We start from the raw sequence: 26,144 nt of genomic DNA, 5'->3' as shown, positions 1-26,144 counted from the left end.
GAATTAAAACCATCCTTGACAATTTAATACAATATCGTTTTAAACAGGTAGTTTATATAAGAATTAAAAAATATTAAAATTACGTTTGACAAAATTTGTACTTTGTGGGAAGTTATTTAAAAAAAAAAATTAAAATGACGATTTCCATTATTCTTAAAAAATTAATTTATTTTTGTCATTTAATCCTTATTATTCTTAAAAAAAATATATCCTTAAAATTTTTTGAACATTTGTACGAGTATAATAGTTGTTTAAAATTCATAATTATTCCCAACATTACTTTAGTTCGTATGGGATTTTTTTTTATACATTTCATAATATACTACCAACTAAAACAAAACTATGAGTATAATTTCATTTATTTTCATCTATTTTCTAAACTTTTTAACTAATAATAGTGTTTTCACTATAACCTTTTACAATAAAATATGATTATAAAGAATAAGACGTTACAAACTGTTTTAGATTCTTACGAGGCAAATATTATTCCAGTATTAAAATAAAAAACCATTTAAGTGAAATTTATCATTAAAGACTTTTCTTTTCAAAACAAATTAAGCTTAATCAGAAACCGACGTTTTGTAATTTTAAATAGTCCCCTAACAGTGAAGTAAAATTCCAGCTCCTAATTTTATCACAAACTGACAAAGGTGAAATTTTTGAGCACTTATTATATCCACCACTTTTAATCGGTTTACATTTCTCTACTCGGAAGAGTACTTTCAGTGTTTAACTTTTGGGTATAAACTTCTCAAACATTTTACGTATACAATTGTGGTTGTATCTAGATTCGACCCAATACGATATTAAAATTTTGAAACAATAAATTATGGGTATTATTACCATTAGTTTTACGAGGTTTGCAGTTTAACACAAATATTAAATTATTTGAATAATACGTATTAATAACAACTTAAGTACACTTATTGCGCAGAAACCATTTGTTGTAATAACACATAATAAAACTAGATTCCGTCGTAATGATTTCATTAATCCAATATCAATACATATACTCATTAAAATTATTGTATAATTATGATTTAATTGTGTTACGTCATGATTACAGGACTAGCAACATCGACGCCATTATTATACAATGGTATTAAAATGTACTAATGTATTATGAATTATAAAACAAGCTTATTTTATACTGTAAATCGGATTATTGTTTGAATATATTTAAAATTTAATTTCGAAAACAAAATCGTTACAATCGCCACCTTCGAATTCGGATCACTACTACCTCCAGAGTCACTGATAACTGATAAGGCATCATATTGCAGGGCAATTCACCAGGCATGCTCAACTCCTTTATTCCTTAATTCATTCAAATTCTGATTTTTTAAAAATTTAAGAACATAATATATTTTCACATACGCTATAAACGTTTAGTTAGTCTTAAGAACTGACGTTATTAGAGTGCATGTAGCAGAATAACTAGGAAACTTCCACTCGTAAATATTAATCGAGATGCGTCGACAGTTTCAAAAAATCATTTTATTAACGTTTTGTCATTGTAAATCACTGGTTTTAATTTAAAACAACCAAAATATTATAGTATATTATCATCTGTAAGTGGTCGAACCGCTGGTCGTGAGTTTCCAGAGATATCCCGCTATTTCTCAGAACCACATTTCTCCAGGCTCTATGATGGCTAGAATCATGACTGTCGGGTACACACCATTGGCGTGACGTTCCGTGTTATCGGATTTTAATAATTTTAATACCTAATATTTGTGACCTGATTAGAACATGTATTTTATAAATCTAGTTACCTTTATAATAAACCACGGTCGATTGAAACCAGAGAAATGCATATATATATATATATATATAGGTACGTGGCGCAATAATAGCTATTATAATTACGGAAACGACCATCGTGGATTCATAACAAAAAATGTATACTGCAACTAAAATGCTGCCAGCGAGTTTTCGATTACAAAAGTTTTTTTTCGTTTTAATGATCTCTAAGAGGCCGTTACAGTACCAAAAATCCGACCTTAAGTTAGACGTGCTTTCGTGCGCCAAAAGTACTCGGGTTTCCTTGTTCGCGGGAACACCAGGTTTTCCACAGAAATTTTCTTCTAAAATATAAAGTGTATCTTTTTTTTGAAATGCTTATATCAATAACGGATTACATTCTGTGTAATTGTAATTTATAAATGTCATACACTTTAATATATTATAAGATGCTAATCGAGTTTTTCGTAAGACTTTTCTACACTATTTTGGCGAAAAAAATGTTTCATGTTTCCATGATCAATGAGCCCGAAGTTCTTTGAAAGTATGAAAGTATGTTTTCTGTACAGACAATTATGATGTTACGGATTTCATAGTGTAGTCATGTGTCACTCTGGCCAGATATTATGACTATACCGTATATTTTCGTTGATGTCGTTTGAAGATAAAATACAATTTATACTATTTTGTCGATGATGACATCCACCATATATATAATAGAATATATTATGCAATCATCATAATGAAATCGAAAGATCCGTGACTTACTATACCAAATACGCACAGTGTATAAGTTGGATCGTTTTTATATCTTGTTTTTTTTTTTTTTGTTGCAAGGTCACACCAATAAAATATTATTACTACTACATTTATCTAAATACTATCTGGCATGCTCTGAAAGCAAACACACTACATCGATTTGAAAAAATAAAACCCCAGACAAGCGTGTCTGTACATAAATTATTGCCAACAAAAATAAATGTGTGATGAAAAAAAATTTGAAAATTTGTTACAATAAATATGAAAACAGTCAACACTTACTCCTGGAAAAAATTACAACATACAGATTTTTATTTTTATTTTATTTTATCTCAAAACATTATTATTTTTTTCTCTATCACGTTCAAAAGTATCACTGTTTACGATCGAAATCCGTCGAAATATGTACCGCATAACAATTTTGTTCTCTTTTCGAGATTTTAACAAAATATGTCTCAATATTATATAATAAAAATACTATATCGATGATTTGGTGCATACATTGCACATAATATGTAATATGTATGTACTTTTCAAGCCCCCCGAGTATAAAATCAAGTTTGTTTTTGAATTTTTGAATTCGAAATCTTAGTCAGTTACAAGACAGCAAGACTTCACTCGGTTAGGTTGCCATAATATATGTGCGAGTAGTATATATTTGTATGTTCTGAGCATTTTTTTTATAGTGACATTGCTTGTTTCTGTGATCTATCTGTAACTACTATCGTGTAACACATCATATAACAGTATATATTGTCTGTAATAGAGTATAAAGTAATGAATACTGCTAAAAAAAAATATTTTGTTTGTGTAATTAATAGCGGTAAATAAAATTATATGTTACACGGTGAGGCATGTAGAAATCCGTGGGTTAAATTGAAGCAATCTCTCTGTAAAAGAAATGCTCAGAACATATACAAATATATACTACCTGTGTGCATAGCCAAAGATAAGTTATCGTTGACATGTATCTGTATTTTTTTTTTTTATGTCTTTATCAACTTATCAGTGACCACATAGGGCGTTGGGTGGTTATTTTTAGAAGGTTTTGAACTTCGAGGGAGGGTTTACGGTTAGTAAGAACAAGTGTGTATAATTGTGTATAGAACCGCCCGGGCGGTCACCCATCCGGGAACTAGTGGTGCCGGCCGGCGATTGACTTCAGAAAAAGTTTTTGTAACTGAAGACAACCACTGCGCCACGCCAATATACCTATATAGTAACACAAAGGTTATGTTAAAGTATATACACAACGAATGCGAACCGCAATCACATTTTATCCACAGCACATTATGTTCTCCGACCTCGGGCACCCAACTCCAGTGAAATACAATGCAATCGTAGTACCATAGTACCATTTGTTTTGACGGGGTGAATTGTTTTGTTTCAGGAAAATGACGGGGCCGAAACAAAACTGAAATTGAGGGATGGAAAAAGCGCACTGCACGGTGCACCGTCAGGCGCTATGGCTCTTGTGTTTCCACGTCGTTTGCAGTTTGTCGTTCGTTGCGGGTACGTATTTAACATTTTTGTTTTGCAAAGTCAAAATTCTACCCGAAAGCTTAAATCATTCAAGTGTGCACTATTTTTGAACACTAAATGTGTCTATACAGGGCGATTCGCCGAGCATGCTCGCCTCCTTTTATTCTTGAATAATGTGGCCATTCAAATTTTGATTTTTGAAACTTTTAAGTATACTCAAAGACCATATTTTCAAATTTTTGAATTTTTTGTACTCCTTAGAAGTATCCTGCGCAGATGGAAAATTATAAATTTGAAATTAAAGTATGCTAAAAAAGAATGCTGTGTTACACCAATATCAGACATTATCCTATAAAATAAGTGATTTCTAATTTTAACCCAAAATTGTGTAAGACAAAAAACTTAAAATTATCGTCAGAGACAAATTTATTATAAATCGTATAACTCTGTAACACTATGCTATAGAATATCAATATTACACTTTCTGTAGATTAAGGCTTAATAAGATCATTATTTGTATAGTACCAACATTTTCAATAATTTTAGTTTCAATAATTGTAATGGTGTCACAATCGGTAGTTGTAAAAATATAAACGGGAAATGGCAATCCATGACTACTGATAATATTGCCTTAGAGGCAAAGTAATATTTTCGGTTATTATATTATTTTATGCACAAATTGATCTTGTAAATCCCACATTCAGAATATTGAAAAATCTACATATTACATGCACCTGAGTATAATCATAACTCTTGAATCATCTCTAATGGAGAATATAAAGCTCTATCTCAATGAAACGATGTATGTATTTAGTGTTTAAGAGCTCAATGAAATGCAAGAGTATTTTCCTTAGTGTATGACTTTTATTTTGTTGTATAACAGAATATTCTAATCAAAAGTTTTAATTAAACACCCGTAGCAGCATCTTCATGGCTGAATATGTGTAGTCTTTATTAAAGGAATTCAAATAGCCCTTAAAATAGACAAAACAAAAAGTTTACATCCGGTCCGACTCACCTAGTAGCATATATCCTATTTGAAGAGTAATGTGGGTAATTTGAAGAGTAACTAACTGATCCTTTGGCTCTAACATCAGTAACCTTATCTATAAAATATAATCCAACAATTATATGTGCCCTGGGTTATCTCAACATACAATATTGCGAGAGAGCTAATGAAGCAGCTCGAAACGCATAAACAAACATAAATAGTGAAACTTTATATTTTTCATCAGTTGACATGCACAGAATATAGATGAAAACTGTATTTACATATTATGGAACACAGAATGCCGCGATAAAATAAATAAAATATAGTTGGACGCTGACCAACCGACGTTAGTAGGTCTATAACCCGCGTCTCGTAAGGAGAAATCACACTATTTAGAACTCAGGATTTCGATAATCCCTCTGGATACCTGACGATAAAGATTGAGCCTCCACTGTGATAACATGCAATTTAAAAATGTCAGCTAAACACATTGTGGGCTGTAGTCTTACACAAAACAGAAACGATTTCCACATTTCAGAAAATTTGTATGAAACAATCGGATCATTTTCAGATATTCATAAAATATTAATCTCCTATTTAAAAAAAAAAAAAATAATTGAATGATTTAAACCTAATTTATTATATAACTACATTGTTGACCTAATGTAACCTTAAATTAAGTGCATAAATAATAGTAAAAAAATAAACGGTCTATAACTAAAACAGATAACAATTATTTACATGTTACAATCGTTTAAATCTTATCAATTTTTATACTCAGATTCATTCGTCAGTAATTTCATACTACAATTATTGTCAATTCATATAAACTACAAAATTCTTAATTACACAGTAATTTAAATATATAAATCGGAAAAATATTTATTTATGTATTAATATATTATACTATATTAGTGATATTACATTTATTTTTTATAATTTCATCAGCATTTTTTGGGGTGATATATTTTTGTATTATAATCGTATTTAGTACTCGTACAAACATTGTTTTTTTATGAAAATTGTATTTACGTAAACATTTTATGAGTATATTTTTTTTATCATATCGAGAATATCATTCATATTTACTTGTTGTATTTTATCACTTTTATTTAAATTTCCCCATACTAAATAAAGTCACAAAAGTCATGTTTCACAAAAATGAAATGAGCCTAAATTGCATTACGCATTCTAAAATTGAACATGTTTTATGACCAAGAAGGAGAAAAAAAAATATTTGAATTGTATTTTTTGTTCTCCCGTTTTGTTAATGGCCCTAACTTATTTTCCCAAAAATAATATTAATTAGGTTTTCATTTTTTAAGGTCCCGACATGGTACAGAGTTCCACGTTCGTGTTACATAACTTAACCCTAGATCCCTAATTATTAATTCATCGTGTACCCAAATATATGATGCTATAACGATTAGGTCGATCATAACAAAACAGTTAATTGTTATGACCAAATCATACTTAAAATGTCCTGTATAATTCTTAAATCTCAAACATGCAATAATAATAAAATATAATATGTTATATATTTTCTAACTCATTTTTGAAAAACATAGTCTTTTTTTAATGATTTCCTGTACCATTTATACTCGAGACAGTCGAAACATAATTTTTCCAGCGAGACTCAGATAAAGTATGTAATAACGATTTATTTGTCTAAAACGTTAAATGTTTTAATTATTATTCCCAGTCAAAAAAAATAAACGATTCGTCTTTATCGATAGCTCGAAAAGTCAGACCACGTATTATAGGTCATCTTAAATGGTAACGAATTACTTAACTTTTTCCGTTCAGTTACTCAGAGACTTTTGCACTCGTTCTGATAATAATCGATCTTACTATCTTGACCCTGACGTAACTATAAACACCATCATCAGTTATCCTAGCCCTACGCCGTTTTGTAGCAAATAGAAACAAATACAATGGTGTGTAATTTATAAGCAATAATTGATATATATATTATATATAAGTAGGTCGATTTCCCCAAAATCGCCATATTGGAGTTTTCGACATTTTAATATGGCACGGCCGAGAAAATTGACTTACATTTAGTTCTATCCATACGCCGTGATAAACGGTCAACAATCAATTAACAAAACCAAACTCTATGAAATATTTGCATAAAATATGATCGTTTTTTACTAAAAAAATATTGTTTATCAAACCTAACACGCTTTGTTTTCCTGATAGGCGTACCTTAAACGATGTAGTTATGTGTATTATTTATACTTAAATTACGTTTTTTGAATTTTCATGTGGGCAATATTGCCGAGAGTTAAACAATTTAGCATTGAGACGTGAGTCCGAAGTCTGTTCAGAAAAGTGGTGTTAAGTATATAAAGGTAAAAACTAGCCATACCTATCTAAAATCTAGTATATTTTCGAAAATTTTGAATGTAACTTGAAGCTAGAGTTAAATATTTGTGTGTCTTGTTTCTAAATACTTATTTTAAAGTATCTTTCCTCTATATAAGTTTGATTCTGTAGAGGCTTCAAATAACATTTATTGAACTCTTTTGATCGCCGCAAAATATATTTAAATAAAAATAAAAGCAATAACATGGAAACTAAAATCGTTTTACAACCGATTAATCCAACCAAATATTACAACCTAGCTAATAATGACGCCCTCGAAATAAAAATATTTAAAAGATATATTTCTGTTTCGTGAACCTCCTACCAATACATTTTTCAACAAATAAGTAATAAAAGATACATTTAGCAGTTTGAAACTAAATATTGAGTAATATTTATGTACAGTAGTATAAAGACTCCACGCACTCATCCTTACAGGATCTGAAAACCAAATATTTTTAAATAATATTTATGTTAATTTGTTCATATTGTATGCATGACAAAAGGATAAAGGGACAACAAGCTATATTTTGTTGTAACGATTGTATAATATTCTCTTTTTTTTTTTGAATAAAAATAACATCAATATACTTACTGCATTGTATCTAGAAAATAGCAGTATCCGAACAATATTTTAGATAGATAATTTTTTTGGTATACATTCCTGTTTGAACAATATCCTATTCAGATAAACTACAAGTACATATTCGAATACAATTATGGATGATTTTATGAGCACCAAAAGGTAATACAATATATATGTGTATACAGGAACTTTAATAACTATATGATCCTAAAATAAACTCGAAGACCTCGTGAAACAGATAACAGTTATAGATACATAATATAACAAGTTAAATCGTTAGTGTTTTTGATAGTGTTGTTAGGTACTCAAAAATAAATAACAGAAAATCCTTATATTTTTTACAGAATATTCTTACTGTAATTTATAAAATATTAAATAATGTTCACAATATTTTAGGCATTTTAGTGCTATTTATAGGAATTGAAAATTGTTTTTCTTTTTATATATAGGCAGATATGACACAATATTTGTTTCAGGGCAAAAAAGTTCAACATATATTGAAAGGTTTATCATAAATTATTCATATACCACTTAAAAAATATCGAAAATACATAGTCACAATTTTTTTTTATATAAGAGTTTGAAGTTCAATATTTACAAAATCAATCAAAATCGCCAAAATTTGAAAATTATTTTGTAGTATAAAATCCATACATACCTAAAGTTTAAACATTGAATAATAAGTGATTCTTACAACATGTAATATAAAAAAAAGTTGAGTGCAATTCCACAAATATTTTTATGAGCATAAGAATTTTAAAATTTTATAAATATTAATAATTATCTTGAATTCAAAAGTAAATAAATTGACGATTTCTTATCAAACGATTTTAGTTTTGAGAAACTAGAGAAAAATGGATATGGCTGTGTAATGTATTACTGTGAAATTTATCGTTATTCTTAAAAATATAAAGTTCAATATTTTATTTAAAATTTACGACATGCAAAAGTAATTTTTTTTGCGAAAAAAGTAATATAAAACGTGTTAAAAACAATATTCATATCGTAAATCTATGTATTTGAAAAAGTTTAATGGTAAAAAGAACATGTATTGCAGAGTAATAATTCATGATATTTTACATAAGAAATTATTTATGATATTAAATTGTATAATAATAATTTGTTATTTTCCTTTGTCTTAAAATCAAATCCATTTTCCAGCACAGTCCATTGAACGTGCCACAGAGTCTAAAATAATATTTTGTACGACCGATACAATATGCTTATATATTTCAGTGTAGGTACTGCAGCATACCAATAAACAATATTCAAACACGACGTTTTAACACTAAACTGTCTCGTTATTCCTACCATATTTTTGTCCATATTTGGTCCATCGTACCGATAAAACTAATCTGAAAACACAACATTAAGTTCGTGAATTTTAGAAATTTCTTCGAGAAAGTTCATTCTACTATTTGAATATATTATCCTTTAAATCTGATTTTGAAATGGAAAAATTTAAGACAGTGACTAATCAGAAAAAATAAATCCCAAAGCGAGATGGAATATCTCAAGTGATTTTCATAGCAAATTTAAATATTTTTTTAGATTTCTTAATATCGTATTACCAGTTTTGTCACCTGTCGAACCAATGAATAAAATGTACATTCATTTAAGAAGAAAATATTACCCAAACTAGTGACATGTGTGTGAGGTTGTACTCTTCAATCTCTTTTACACTTCTTTACACACACACACACACACACACACACACACACACACACACACACACACGCACAATAATGATAACTTACTATATACACATTACACATATTCACATCACATGCACACTAGCTGTCTGATAATAAATTGCCTACGCTGAACTGTTTAAAATCGGTCGATATTCAATATTCTTAGTCAAATATAATTATGCAACATTACTATGTACTCTATCGCATTAAAATGTTAAATGCATAATATAAAATATTATTAATTAATATTGAAACACTTTTTGGATATATTTGCAAATAACGTAGTTAAGTATTTTCATTAACTCGTGAACCATTTTTTTTTTTTTGGTGTTACCATTCAGTTTTCCACACCCTCGAGATATAAATAATTTATCAAATATACTATCAATGTAAATCTTGACAGTGATGCTGTTAGCAGAAACCATACGATTTTATATTATGTTCTATACATAATAAGATATACTGCGTATAAGTAAAACGTATGAATATATTAAATTTGACTAAAAACACATGTACGCAATTAATCATAAATATAACGCCGTAATGATTTATCGCCAAAATGTCGTACATTATGCGCAACTATTATGTGTGTAGAATAATATTGTTGTAGGATATGTGGTGAGGTCTATTAGTAACGTGCGTGAAGTTGCCCCCCCCCCCCACTTTAGCCCAGGAACTTCCAGCCACTTTAGAAAAATTGCTATTTATTTGCTAGAATTTGCTATGGAGTTTTGGTTTCCTCAGAAAACAATTTTTTTACTCGGGGGGGGGGGGGGAGGAGGAGGGGGGAGAGACTAACCTTAGCCTCCCACTTTAACCCAGGAACTTAGAATTTGCATGCCCCATCTTTATTCACCAACGCATTCGAACTAGGTATCAAACATTTATATTCAACTAGGATTTTAAATTAAGAATAGTTATTATTCGTTTTAGATTTTTTATTAAAATTAATTTATCCCAACAAAAAAAAAAAGAGAAGAAAAAAGAAAAAGAGAAGAAAAGAAGAAAGAAAAAAAAGAAAAAGTTAGGTTCCTAGCCATACTTACTTACTTACTTTTTTATATTAATTTTGGCATTTTTATTCGATAAAAAATATTTTTGTTATAAATTATAGACTTTTTTTACTCATTTAGGTTTTTTTTATTAAATTAAGAATATTTTTTACAAACTATAGGTACTCTTATTAATTTAGGTTTTTTATTAAATTTTGATTTTTTTATTTAACTTTTTTTCTAGATTTATTCAGTTTTTTTATTCTAATTAGATAAAAATCTATGTTTAAGAAATTATTCTAAATTGAATAAATAAAAAAAAATGATTCTATATTTATTCAAACAATACAACTGGAATAAAAAAGGTGATGAATTGAAAATCTTATTTAATTAAAAAGTCAAGTTGAGGACAAAAATCTATATTTTAAAAATCAAAATGTAATTTGAATGAAAAATATTGTTGATTAAACAAAAAGCCTAAAATATTAAAAAATATAATACTAATAAAGATTCTAATTTATATAAAAATCTAAATTGAATAAAAAATATTCTTAGTTAGATTAAATGCCCAAATTAATAAGAAATATGTATATTAATAAATGAACTTAATTAATACAAAAATGTAATAAAAAAAAACCATAATTAATAAAAATTGAATCGTCTATTAGTAAAGCACAAGGGAAAACGAAACATTTTATTTTTAACTTGCAGATCGGTATGAAAAAAAAAAACAAAATAATAATATTAGTTTCCGCCTTTTTATTTTAAAATTTGTGTTCCGGTAATACCTAATTTTGTTTGAACCAGGCACGGCTAAGACATGTTCTGAATAAATATGATGCGTCTCGACGACAATCCATGCGACGCACAATCCAAGAAACTTTCTGAAGGGTGGTTGTAACCAGAATAGTATCATCATCTCCACAAAACTTCAATGAGTTCACTGAATAGTAAATATCTATTTTACATAAAACTGTAACTAAAACTAAATAACATCACATGATACAGCTTATATAGAAGATTATTATATTAAATGGCTGTAGGTACCCATTTGGTTGAAACATTTTCAAAATAAAGATACGAACCTTATTTCACGTCCAAGATGATATTATGTATTAAATAATATTAGAGTTGTCAATTTTAAACTGAGAAATCATTCTTCTACTGTTTAATATCAAAATATTTAACTAAGTAATTATATGAATAAAGAATAGTATAAATATAAAATGCAATAACATAATACTATTATCCAACGGTTGTAAGCTAATACATTTTCAGCCAACCATTGTTACGGTTTAAATGGATAATATTTTTACTCGGATATATTTTATACGTGGGAACACCTCTATAAAATGCGGATTTTTTTTCAAAAATCCGCATTTTATGCACCCTTACATGGCGATAGAAGCCCGAATTCAACATGCCCCGACAATTTCAATTTTCCAGCTATCTTAGTCTAGGCTCTCCATTGATCAGTAAATCAGTCAGACAGTCATGTTCGATTGTATTTTTATATATTAAATCATCACGATTCTTAAATACATTATATAAGTATCTTGCAAAATGTTTATTTTAGAAAAAGCAAATTGAATGCTGTTTAAAAATAATTGAAGGTGTATTTTAAACAAAATATATTTGTTTTTAATTATACTTTTCGGAAACGACGTTTAATAGGTATTTGTTTTTTTTTTAAATTCGTTTTCTTTTCTTTTTTTATTTTTGTCACTGGGTCCAAGTTGTTACCAAAAACATTCTTAATGACAAAACTGTTATTTTGTTTATTGTATTGTTAAACATTTACTTTAATGTTGCATTTTAATCGACATTTTCGTTTAAAATAAATACGTTCAGAATTAGTAATTTTTTTCGAATATTTCGAATTTCGATCCCCATACCTAGTTGTAGTTTTATTTTGAATAATGTTATAAGCTACATTGATGTGTCAGATTATTGTGAATTGACCAACATAAAACCAATCAGATTTTATATTGGATTATGAATAATACATTCAGCTGGTGGGTTTTAGGCATTTTCAGATACTTCGAAATGTGTAATCAATGACTATAATACATTATATTAATCAACTAAAAACTAGAATGTATCTATAAAGGTGATTACTTATTAGCCAGTGTATTATTCATTATTTATAAAACATTTTTATTTTTATTTCAAAAAAATATGTTCAACGTTTGATCGGAATTATTGTTTAAAATGTAAGTTCTGAAAAATATGTGAATACCATATTTTCATAACTATGAACATTCATAAAGTGCTGATTAAAAACATTTGAAAATTTTTACCGAAGCTCTATTATTGAAATATCAGTATAATATAGTGTCCGTCAGTCAACGGTACATAATACAATATTATATTATTCTTACCTACCCACCAATTATAATTACTTCTGTTTTTGAAGTCTCGTCTTTCAATTTATAACAACACGAACACGATGAAATTATCTTTAACAAAATATGTTCATAGCAGACCGTCAGTGTAAAATATTACAACTTGAATATTGTAATTTGTATAGTGATACCTGATATTTATATAATATTATTATCTAAGATTATTTAGAAGATTATTGACTACAACAATACTGAACGAGTAATAATAGTATACACAGGTATCTAAGTTCTTTATTACGTAGATGCCAAAAAATGTAATTTCTTTGATATAAAATATGACCCACCAGAGACGAATTTAACTTGTAAAATGAACAAATGCTGTGAGGGCCCACATAAAAAAAATCTTTATTTTATAAACAGTGTTAAATACATTTTTCAGACCTAGCTATATTACGTTTTACATTAAAAAAAAATTCTACTTTCCACATATTATGAAACGAGTACTTGGGTATATGAAATAGTTTTATACATTTTAATAAGCTTAAACTTACTTTATAATGAAATTTGATTTTTAATAATCCGTTTTAATTCATTTTAAATATTCCAAGAAATATTTTTTCAATATATGCCATCAGTGATTTGTCGAATATTTTATGAGGCAAACGATGAATAAATATTCTTTTTTATTTTGGAGTTTGTAAAAAATAGCTAAAAATGTATTTCAGACTAATTATTTATTATATGACACAAATACATAAATTATTATCCAGGCAGGGGTAGTTAATAGTGATATTACGTCTTTATCGTCACAGAGATTTAAACTTATCCTATGTTTATTTTACACACGAAATCAATATCTGTAAGATGCATCGTATTTGTTATAATAATTGTCTATGTAAAGTTATGATAGAATCACATTACATCAAAACCAATAATAGTATAAAAGAGACGACGGTTTTGAAAATTATTGAAAGTCCTAAGACTCATATATCGCGCACCAATGCATTTTTTAAATAATATTTTATCCTAAGTATCACAGCGATAATTGATTTCATAATATTTCACAAGGTTTTCTTACGTACATTATTATTCATAACTTACTGTAAACTCAATTTGTCAACACATTATAATATCTAGCTCTCAATTATTACAAGTGTTTACTGCACGTCTGCAACAAAAGAACGTACGACGTTATTAAACTGTTTTATTACAATTTTTTCTAAACATTTTGCTATAAAATCTTGTTTACAATAATGCAAATATAATAATATAATATCTGAAAATTGCTGTAAAGTATAAGTTCAAAAACAAAATAAATCTCCCTAGCGAAGGGTTTTTTTTCTAATAAACGTAGTTGCGTCATATAATGTTGCATCAATCTCGTTCGACATGCACCTTCTCCCATAATATAATACCCGAGTGTAAGATTAATATCAGTTTCGAAACGAATATCACCGAGAAGTTTATAGAAGATCAGCGAGACTTATAATAGATACCCGTGATTGGACATCACGGGTATCCAATATTCCTTTTTCTTCGGAGGACCAATTTGGTAAACAATTATCTAGAAGCAGGACGCCAAATATAAAAGCATGGATAATCTCAATTGCAATCGAATAATAATAAAATTTTATTCCACGTAGTAGGTATACAATTTTCATGTAGGTACAATGGTACATATTGGACTTGGATAATAATTTTACTTTTTTTAAAAAAATATTTTGTTTTATTTTAAAAATTTGAAACGAGCCTCATAGAATACGTTGGCCGCGCATTGGGCACTTCTGTTGCATACATACAGACTTATATTAAACTAAACGATATAACTAAATCTTATATAATTTACATTGTTTTCCATAAAGCTTGGCCTCCATTTTTTAGGGTTGGCAAAACATGTCATTCATTATGCAAAATGTATTAACATTTTAATGGTAAAATAAAAAAATAAATGTAAAATATTTTTTGTTTTTAAAAACAACAAGTATTGAAATAATAAAACACAATAAGACATAATTAATACTTTTTTATACTATATAAAATACCAAACAATGCCAACCAGACAACCACTTCGACTGGTACTTCGCTATATACTTTATGGAAATCTGTGTGTGTGTGTACAATATAACATAATGATAATGATAATAATGTGATATGCTTACCTATTTGGTGTTCCTTCTCGTGGCGGCGGTGGCGATGTGAAGATAAGAAGTGCCCTCTGGGTGTGCATGATGCGGTATGCCAAAAAACCCATAGGCACCCTCCACTGCGGTGCTCTATTACCGGAATGATCTATTATATTCGCACGCAGACGTGCTGGCGACTAATTGTGGTGATGGACAAGAAAAGCTCCCGTCGTTTATATATAGGTAGGTTCAGAAGCTGCGGCCGGGAAGAAGCTATGCGTGTATATAATAATAATATATACCTACCTAAGCGCGTCTCACGTTGACCGATAAAGGCGGTGTAATAAATTAATGACGAGAGTGCTACGGTGCGGCCATTTATAGCTAATGGAAAGTATATGAGCGGCACCGCAAAGTCCGCCGCTGAAAAATCGTTTATCCGACACTTATCTGAGTCCGTGCCAAAGAAGTGTTTGGCCGCGTGTTGTCATTATTCGTCGGCCGATGCTGTAAGGATAATTTCCGAAAATCGGCAAAAATATTTTACGAGAGATGTTTTGCACAGTCCGATAAAAATGAAAATCCCTGTCGGCGGTGTTCAAATACGATTGTATAAACGAGCGTATAGCTCGATTCGTTCTTTCATTTTTAAATAGGTACCATAATATTCGAAATTATAAATAAAAAATGCAAGGTTCTTCATAAGTTATTTTTATTGGAATTTAAAAAAGTAAGCGATAAAAAAAGACACATTAGTTTTTACGAGCGTTTATGAATTTAAATATGTCAACAACATTTGGTACTTAAATTAAAATTAAAATTTTTTTTATAGGTTTTAGTCATTTGGAAAATATTAATTAGGTACAATAGATACTATACATATAGCCATTATTACTTATACTATTATTTTTCTCTAATTTTATTGAGAAAATATAGTATAATAAAGTAATTTTCTGGTAATTTCGTTATGAAGGGGAAATCGCAATTATATTTTCATTCATTTTTAGAAGTGGCGTACTTTTCTCTGATAAGGGAAAACACCCAAATTTCCCCCATTACTTATGATGTATGTATGTCACGTGTATGGTACCTTAATGGTAATACAGTTATTCACAAACAATTTAATCCACTATACATATTAGATAGTTGAATGTCATTGCAACAGTCACTATCGAATTATTTTTTCAACCATTAATAATTAATAATTGCAACACATAACGCACAAATCACAATTATTGTAGTTGTTAATCCAATATTATTATAATAGTCAAACGAGTAAACGATACAGATTTGATTTGTATGCGGCTACCTGTGGCTATGTATAAAGTTTTAAGTTGGCTGCAAATACCTCTTTATCAAAAAAACTTTTTTAGTTAATTGGTGAGCCGTGAAAAAATTAAACGGCTTTTGAAAGTTTCGCGTAAAGACGATTACAGACTACATAATAGGCACTATTAACGGATTATTATAATACGCTATCAGTGTAGATAAAGTGTATACAACAAGGGTAAACATATTTCCACTCAGATGGATTACTCTCATTGTATAAGGTCATGAAAATCTTTACTCTCGCTATAATACACGGCGTGGTTCAACAAAGTCGTATTCATTATACAGAGAGATTCGGCATCCATGATCACCCATTTAATTTAAAATTTTCATGTTTCTAAGTCCACCTTTTTAAATACTTTAGTTCTTCCTGTTGTGATACAAACTTCTTTTTTTCAACTGATCACCGCACCCAATCATATTACAGTTTTATTCTTTCGAAAATATTAATGAAAATTTGCCAGGAATTGAATTTTTAACGATAATATTATGGTATATTGAATTATATATTATGCTACACTAAGAGTAATATAGTGCATGCTAAGAAATTTTGTTGATAAAGGGTCGTAAGTAAAATATTTGAATACAATTTAAACTTCAAACGTTTATTATTTTTGCTCACACAAATTTAACAAACCATAATAATATTGTAATAAATTAACATTGATTACTGATAACTATTAGTTTAAAATCATCATTAGCCCTAAATCTTCTAAATCGACATATATGACTATCGTTAAATATTTTATTTCATCTTTAAAACCAATTGTTCAAATTTTGATATAAATACATCGTGTATTTATTTATTTATTTAATTATTTACACGTAAGCATCCATTTGCAACATTTAGTATTTAAGCTAAACATACAGGAAAGAGAGAAATAAAATTAAAATATAAAAATATAAAATATTTTTTTGTTTAATATAAAAGAAAAAAAATACAAATAAACGTATACAGATGCGTAATGATTATAAAGCTGATAATAAATTAAGTTTTCAATTGTAATTTATTGGGTAAAAATTGAAAAAGAAGCAACAGTTAGTAAGAGACGTAGAGGCACATTTGCGGTTTATTTGCACCATAGATGATGGTAGAGGATTTAGGAATATGAAATCAATGTAAGTGGCGTCTCCTATGAAGAGGGACTTTTAATTATATAAATGAAGGGAGGGTAGGGGAATCAATATCACTAGATAAGCTAAGATAAAACTTAAAATTGGAATGATGTCTCCTGTCAGCTAATGAGGCAAGGCCGTACAGATTGGGTGTATACTCTTTAATGGTGGAAGGGGGACAATTAATCTTTAGACTGCAACTGACAAAATTAAAAAAAAATGTAGGATTAACACGTTCTACTAAAGAAGAGTGTTTTGCTGGTGTGTGATTATGTTTTTTCATTACATAGTATCTAAAATATAAGAAAAATACATTTAAATGTTCAAAAAACAAGTTTGTATCGCACTCTAATACTCCTTACAAAAGCAAAAAAATATTATGGTCTATAAGAATATTTTTATAGTAATTAATTCTAAAAACCAGTGCCTACTTATTGAATAAATTCATAGGCAACATAACAGAGTAAAATAAATGTACGTAAGTATACTTGGTGAACCACTCTGTATACAATAACAAGACATATTGGACTCAACGACCGCCAGGCGGAAATAGATAACATTACATTATCATACGGCTCGCGTATTCTAGTTGCTGCATTGCATTAATTAATAACGAAATTATTTTGTGGTGTGTAGTGCATTCAATCCTTCAATACCATGATATAGGTATTGGGTAGGTACTTGTACAATCGTGTGGCACACATCAAAGGGATCGGGTTGTTAGAAAATGTCATGAGTTTCGAATTAATTACTTTATCCGTTGTATTTGGCGCAGTCGTATTGTATATTTTATAATGATGAAGTGATTAATAACAGTAAATAGTTTATAGGTATGAATAAAGATAGAAATTTCATGTTATAGTTGTACGTGAATAGGTACATAGTTTGTAACATAATTTCCTTAAGAGTTTTGACGTGATAATGAAAAAAAATCGAATCGTTGTGAGAGTTGAGAACTAAAGATATTTGGTCCGGAAGGGAAGGTCGAATTTTATTTTAAAGCTTGATTTCGTCTACAATGGAACCTGGATAAGTCAAAATCCAACGGAAATTTCAATTTTTTCGACATATCGGGGTTTTCGACTTACTGAGGTTTTCGAGTTATCACTTATCAAGGTTTTAGGAAAAAAAATTCAGAGTTTTTAAGATTTATGTAGGTATGTATAAAAGTTTTAAATTATTATGTACAATGAAATAAACTGTGATTATATAGGTTATTTAAATTTAAAAAAATATTTAATAAAACAAGTATTGCAACTTTATAATAGATAATTTGTTATCTTACTTAGGCTTAAAATTTGAGATTTTCTCTTATTAATATATAAATTATCAAATTATTGGAGAGGGCAAGCCGAGTAGAAATTAATGTTTATGAAATTATTCATCATTACCCGCCTATATTTGGAGCATAGAATGTTCGAGTTATCTATAATATTTTTTTTGAACAATCGAAGTTTTCACAATGGAACGGAATTTTTTTCGACTTATCGAGGTTTTAGACTTATCGAGGTTCGACTTGTCGAAGTTCCACTGCATTTTATTGTTGAAGCAAAGACAATACACAACCTTGTTCTATAGACTGGCTTAGAAACTTATTGGGTAATTATACACATTATACACATTATACCCCATCGTTCAAACAAACTTGATAATATGAACGTTATAAATATTAAGGTTTCCGGATGATTTTTGGAATTTATGATACTTTATAGCTTATACAGTTTAATCATCTTTTACGAACCACAAAAAGGTAAACCTAGGGCAGTAATACCTACCATCGTGGGTGATGGGTCAACATTTAAAAAAACTCTGGAATATATAAACAAAATATACTATGTAAAATCATGACCTCTATGCGAATGAGTAGGTACTAAAAAAGTTGAAGAAGATTTATTACATAATTTAGCTTTAAATCGCTATAGTGGTTACAGGCATCTTGTATATGAACTTATATATAGGTAAATCAATGGGCGAAATTGCATAGGGTAGGGCATGATAATGACTGACCCAATCAGTATCCATACAACTTTTAAGCACATATTTTAAAAAAATCAGCTCACTGGGTCCCATAATTACCATTACATATTATAATAATTATGTGCACTCAAAGCGCCATAGTTGTGATTCTCAATATGCCAAACAGCTGATTTTTATTGAAAAACTGTGCACATCACTTTGGAAACAAATTTCTGTGCAGTATTGCAGTATTGAGTAACCTGTAAATCTTAAATCATGATACTATGAGAAATAATTTTTAGTTTATTCTTTATCTCGACGTATTTTGTATTCGTCTTATTGTAGATTAGTCTTGAGAACTTGTATTGGTTCTAACCATTTGGACCCGGAATCCGGCTCAAAACTGCTTAAAGACCAATGGTTGGGAAAATTCATACTCGAATTCATACTCCCCCCCCACCCCCCTAAAAACAAACAATTACACCCCAGAAGTACGTCGTTATCAGAATACACAACATAATATATTTCTATCCAATATCAAGTACTTAATTTATGATTTTTGAGTACGATGTGCTTTAAACAAATAATTGCGAAATTGTTCAAATAATTTTGAAACGCTTCGTTCCGGAACACATTTTTAATTTTTCGCATCGCTTTGTACAAAAATTATTTTTTCGTCGAGTATCTCATGCGGGAAGACTTCTGCAGAAGTTACGCATATATTATATTATGTAATGTTATGTTTATAATGGATTATGTACAATATATCATAATTTTAATGGGTAAACAAAATGAGTTCAAAAGGATGCGGTTTAGGGGGAAATAATTTTCATAATAAATGTATAATTCAAAACTCATTAGACCATCATTTGGCGCCCAGTGTCCCAATTACGAATAAAAAAGTTTAAGAACTTTTCAAAAGTTTACACAAAAGTATGCATGTTATATACACTGTACACACCACCGTCTAAAAGGGCTGAGATGGAGACGTCCTCAAAAATATAATTGTCAATAGCGCGACTAAAATATAAAGTAAAAAAAACTATCTAGGTCGACTTATCATTTTACATTAGACGGCCCCCACGTGTTTCAACAAAAAATTATTGCAATTTATATACACGCGGTGCGTTTGCGCCTAAATTTCACCGGATTAAGTCGTAAAATAAATTAGCGAACAAACTAATCCTTTAAACTATTAATGTCATTCCCATATGATATTTATGTCGTAACTATATTTTTATAATAATGTCCAAAATATTCATTTAAAATTAAATTATTGTTCACGTATCTGACGACTGCGGAATTAACTAATAATATACCGTTCCGATTATTAAAATATTACATCCAACGTAAATGTCTGTTTTCTGGAAACTCTATGCTCACGATTGTTATTATTTATGCCTACACTGTGCAACGGTATATTTTATGAAATTGAAAATAAATTAACCTTTATTTTTAAGTGGCTAAAAATGTGTGGTACAGTTTCGTCGGTAAATATTATTATGTACATTTCATTATACACTTACTGCCCAAGCGTGTAATACCCTATGACGTGTCGTGGGACACTGGAGTTTGCTCAGTACGACACTACAACCACCTATACCCTAAAATTGCAACGTAAATAATTCTCTAATTTACTAATCGTGTTGTATGTGTTTATGGTTTAAATCTCAAGCATCGTTGTACGTAATGTCCAGCTTTAATTTACACTGAACGACGTGCCTGCTCGCTAACATCCGTCAATGGGCTTTCTTTGACAGAAAACATTTGTTTTTAATGTACGTTAAACACATTATGTGTTATAATACTTTGTATTGGTCTAATCTGAATAAATGTCTCTAAAAATTGTATCGTGATATTGACGGAACGTACATTAATTGTCTGGAGTGATTAATATGTCCTGGTGAAGGGGAGAAGGAAACTGCAAGGTTTAAGATTTTGCTTAACAATTTTTCCGAAAATATGTACACAATATACTTTAGAGAAAAAAACATTCCTTACCTACTTATTTACAAGAAAATATGATTGTGCCTTTTGGGTACTTATGCTTGTGCTATTTGGGGCAGCAAATGTGAATTTACTCACTTAAAAAAAATTAAAGCATTTCAAAACAAGAGCTTAAGGACAATAATAAGTGCTATATGGTTGGTAAAAACCAAAATATTCACAAATACCTCAAAATGCCATATCTTCAAGACCACATTTCATATTTGGGTGATAGTTTTTTCGAGCTTATTTAGAAGTCAACAGGATCAACGCATTGCCAACTCAACATGAGACCACAGCATAAACGCTTTTCAGACATGTAGGCCGCACGACCTAATTGTTTAAATAAACGCTCATAATTAAGTCACCACAATAACCTAGGTACTACTCAATAATAATTAAAATTAATTTCATTTCTCGGGCTTTGAAAAATTAGATTTAAATAAAGCCCAAGCTAGGAATATCTCTAATTGTATTAAAGAAAATACATATACATATATAATATATATATACATATGGGTGAACATTAAAATCAAATTCAGAGAAATTACCCATAACTAAAACAATTTTGGTGATTATTTTTTTTAATTGTCTACAACAATTTCTTTTTAGTTTCCTTCGATGATAATATTATGGTATATTGTCGGAGTTAACCTATGTGTTTCAATAACCTGTAAGGTAGGAGCTACAGAGTTTTATATTATAAGTTGTTACTTCTGACGCTGTTAAACTCATAATTATTCCAACTCGTAGGTTAGGTTTGGAAGAGAAAAATGGTACATATCTTATGATCGTAAATAACATTTTATTCATAATAATACCTGATAAAATATTTAAAAAAATTCCAAGATTAATGTATCATCACATTAAATAATTTTCAAACTTTGTACGTATCTGATTAATCAAACCAATCAATTAGACTTAAGCGAAAAACGATTTCCAAACTTTTCGTCTAATAATTTAAGTCCTAAAAATATTTCTCAATAAACATAAGTTTTAAGCGTTAGTTTCGAAACTCATCAATCATTAGAAGTGGATAACGTCTGATATGATGTTTTATTTTTATACTTAACGAAAAAAGTGCATTAAAATGTACATTATAATAGCATGATCAGATTTTATTCCGAATTAGGATAATTCGATAAATCTCTTTAAGCTAGTACATTAAATTGAAGATAACAATAATTTTTTTTTTTTATGAAAACCAACAGATCAATACATAATATTATTTTAGCCTGTGTAGTGAAAATCCCGATTTTTTTCACCAACGAACGAACAACGTAAAAGAAAGTTAAGACGGACATTATTACTATGGAACGCAATTTGATGGAAACAAAATATGAGTCTATATTATTATTGCTCCTTTTGGTTTGCTTTTAATAAAATTAATTAATTTAAAATGTCAAACAATTTATAGAATTTTAATATTAAAAATCTATAAGTTGTTTGTGATTTTTGATGAACCAGTTACAACTTCTCATTGGCATTTGGCGTTCTATAAACTTCAAGTTCTAGACATACCTCTGTATTCCGATCAGCTGATTCAGGCATCAATCAATAATCCACTGTGAAATAGAAATAATATCGTTCCGATATCATCTCTCTACACATACACAATAATTATTATAAAACACTCTACACTTAAACCGTAGACGAAATGTCCTTTTTAAGGGTTTTTTTACAATTTATAATTTCATAAAATTCGTACAAACCGTACATTCTTTTTTAATAATTTCATTATAGTCCGTGTACATATAACTATAACTAATTGTGATTCATTACAAACTACAATGCTCTTGTTTTTTCACTAGTAGTTTTACGCATAAGTTATTACTACTCAGTTTATTAGTCTACTATAATATTTCCAGCTTTTTCTCCATATCATTTTTAATTACAATGTTTTTTCGTTGTCATATAACATTACTTTCACACCAACACGGTGTGTACAACCGTTCGTTTTAAATGTATAATATACATTTAAAACGAACTATATTATAGTTGTCCAATATGGAAGTTCTGTATGCGTCAAGTATCGTGAACGTGAATTAAACATATTAATATGTCATATCATTTATTATCATCTTTTATAGAGCTATTTTCGGGAATTAGTTATAAGAGTGTATCGTTAAATGAAATAATATTATGATGAATGATTGGTGACAATAAATCAGATTTCATTTTTATTATCCGTGTTAAAATATTTTATCATTTTTTCTCATACATCTAGCAACCAAGTACCTACCTACCCACGTTCACATTTTATTTCGATTTCCATCAACCACAATAATATATAGAATATAATATTGTACAACAGTCCATCAGTCCAATGCAAATGATTTGTTTCACCATTACCTTTTTTTTAACATATTTGTTAATCGTTTTGTACTGCAGTGAACCATAGATTTACCACCTTCTATAGTGGTTTTTAATTTTAGATTCTGTGCTGAGTGATGAATGTTTTGATTTTATAATGATGAGTGTTTTTTTTTTTTTGCGTTTGGAAAAACTGTTTATAACAAAAAAAAGTTTCAATGTGGAAGTTTAATATCTTTCCTGTGAGGAAAATAAATCTAGTTGGTTATTTTTGGGTGTCAACTGTAGAACAATTCACAAAAAAATAAAATTAGGGAAAATTAGAATTTTCATGCAAAACCAGTTTTCAAAATTCTAAATTTTTACAATTAAAAAGTGAATTTCAGTACACACTTAAAATGTTTACAGTGACTATATTAGTATTTTTTATTATGCACGAAATATTTTCAAAATATTTTAACTATTTTTGAGCTAACTATACACATTTTAATAAGAATTTTTCAATCGGTCAAAAAACTTGAAAATTTAACATAAGTACCTCATAAGTTGTGATGATATTTTTAAATATAAATATAATTGTGAGGTTGAATGTCAGTATGTCACCGTACCTATCGTAGCCCGTAGGTAATATCATACAACACAGTCGTCTTCAGCAATTATTATAAGTATATTATACATAAGACCAATGATCGTATTGGTATTTGGACCATAAATCCAGATGCTTTTTTTAATATGTAGCTGAATTCCTCATTTTGATACCTCTGGATCGATGTTTATATGAAGTATATTAACAGACATTTTATAATATATTCGAGTATAAAAAGTATTGGTACATTTATTTGAATTTTTAATGCATCTCGAAATTCAGGATCACTCATTGTGCGTAGGTATAGAACCTCTAGATATAGATTATAAATGATAATAGAAGTAATAATATGATGAGGGGGGTAAGAGAAAGAGATCAATAGGTTAGGATGGGTTAGCTTGCTTCTGCGGGTGAGCATATTCAAATATTGTCGTCACCGCGATGGTGGTATCCCTTCGAATAGCGCGGTCACAAGAAAGCGATTGCGGTTGCGTCCGGACGTGCATTCACCGCTGACCAAGTAATTGCACATCCTTCCGGTGTCCGAGTCAGAATTTACGACAGAGATTACCACCTATTCGCTACATATTGTAACGTTTCAAAGTTACCGTCTCTGTTTGTCGAAGAAAACCACCACGTCTTTGGGTGTGAATAGTGTGATTGTCTTAACATAATATAATAGCGTTCATATTATGCGGAAAACCTCATTTGGTTTTTTTTTCACTACGAACAATTCAATTTACGTGCCATGCCAAAATTTTAAATTTACCTCATCTCTCACCCATATTTTTACCGAGAGACCACTCAAAAATTACTGTTCAAAATAACAGTCAATATTTATAAATATTTACAACCCAAAGCAAATTATTTAAGTATGAATGACATTTTGTTCCATGGATTTCATACTTTGTAACTGTTAGAAACAAATTGACAATTAAATATTTACTTAAAGCTCATGTCAGGTTTAAAATTTCCAGTAAAAATATATTATGAACACTTATGATTTTATTGCATTGTTCGTCAGACACGATAAATATAAAATGTCAAGGTCATAAATATGCTGAAACGAATGAAAAACATTAAATTATTATATTATGTTGTACTCTCGAACAAAATGTATCCTTTTTTTCGTTAGACCATTCGGCTAATTATAAAGGATAACTAACCTAGACCCTTCAAACTGTTCACCTCCACAAGACGACCAAATGAGTAATTTAGAACCACTGAAGAAAACACAATCTAATTAAACTAAAGTTTCCTTTGAAACTGGAAATCTAATCCTTCTTCGAAGAAAAATTATACGAAAACTCTACGGATACCTACTGAAAGTGAATTGAAATTTCACCTTACCTACTTATCTATTTTTTTCTATATAATAAGAAAGAAATTTTTAATGTTTTCCTTATTTCCTCATAGTAAGAGTTTTACGTGTATATTGTCTTCTTTTTAACCTTATAAGATCTTTAATATTTTGCAAATCAAATAAAGCTTTTAAATAAGCTTTTCACATTTCTTAATATATTTTATATTTAGGATAAAGCTATCAATGTATTGATGTCTGATATATTGATCATGTATACACAACAAGTAGGTAGTCAAAAAAATCTTTCAATTTTTAAGTTTAAGAATGGTTTAGCAAGTTATACCTTTTTGGTACTTTTAGAGGTAAAAATAGAAAATTCTTAGTACTTTTCAAAAGCGTCGAGTAATACAAAAAAAAAATATAAAAACAACTGGATATATAACTCAAAACTAGTTTTTTGCAAAATCATATGT

General features: G+C 29.0%; 1 protein-coding gene across 2 annotated transcripts in view; it reads left to right on the top strand.

Moving 5' to 3' along the window:
* The window catches only part of LOC111031131 (peroxidasin homolog), a 297,314-nt gene that overhangs the window by 166,468 nt on the left and 104,702 nt on the right, over positions 1–26,144 (top strand). For both annotated transcript variants that reach the window (XM_022310947.1, XM_022310948.1), the window contains exon 2: positions 3,893–4,014. In XM_022310947.1, the coding sequence (XP_022166639.1) occupies positions 3,930–4,014 (85 nt within the window). In that variant the 5' untranslated portion in view covers positions 3,893–3,929. The remainder of the gene's footprint in view (positions 1–3,892; positions 4,015–26,144) is intronic.

The sequence above is a fragment of the Myzus persicae genome, unplaced genomic scaffold, assembly GCF_001856785.1.
Source record: "Myzus persicae strain clone G006 unplaced genomic scaffold, MPER_G0061.0, whole genome shotgun sequence".
Lineage (NCBI taxonomy): Eukaryota > Metazoa > Arthropoda > Insecta > Hemiptera > Aphididae > Myzus > Myzus persicae.
Note: the sequence above shows the minus strand (reverse complement) of the source record. Positions and strands in the feature narration are given on the sequence as shown.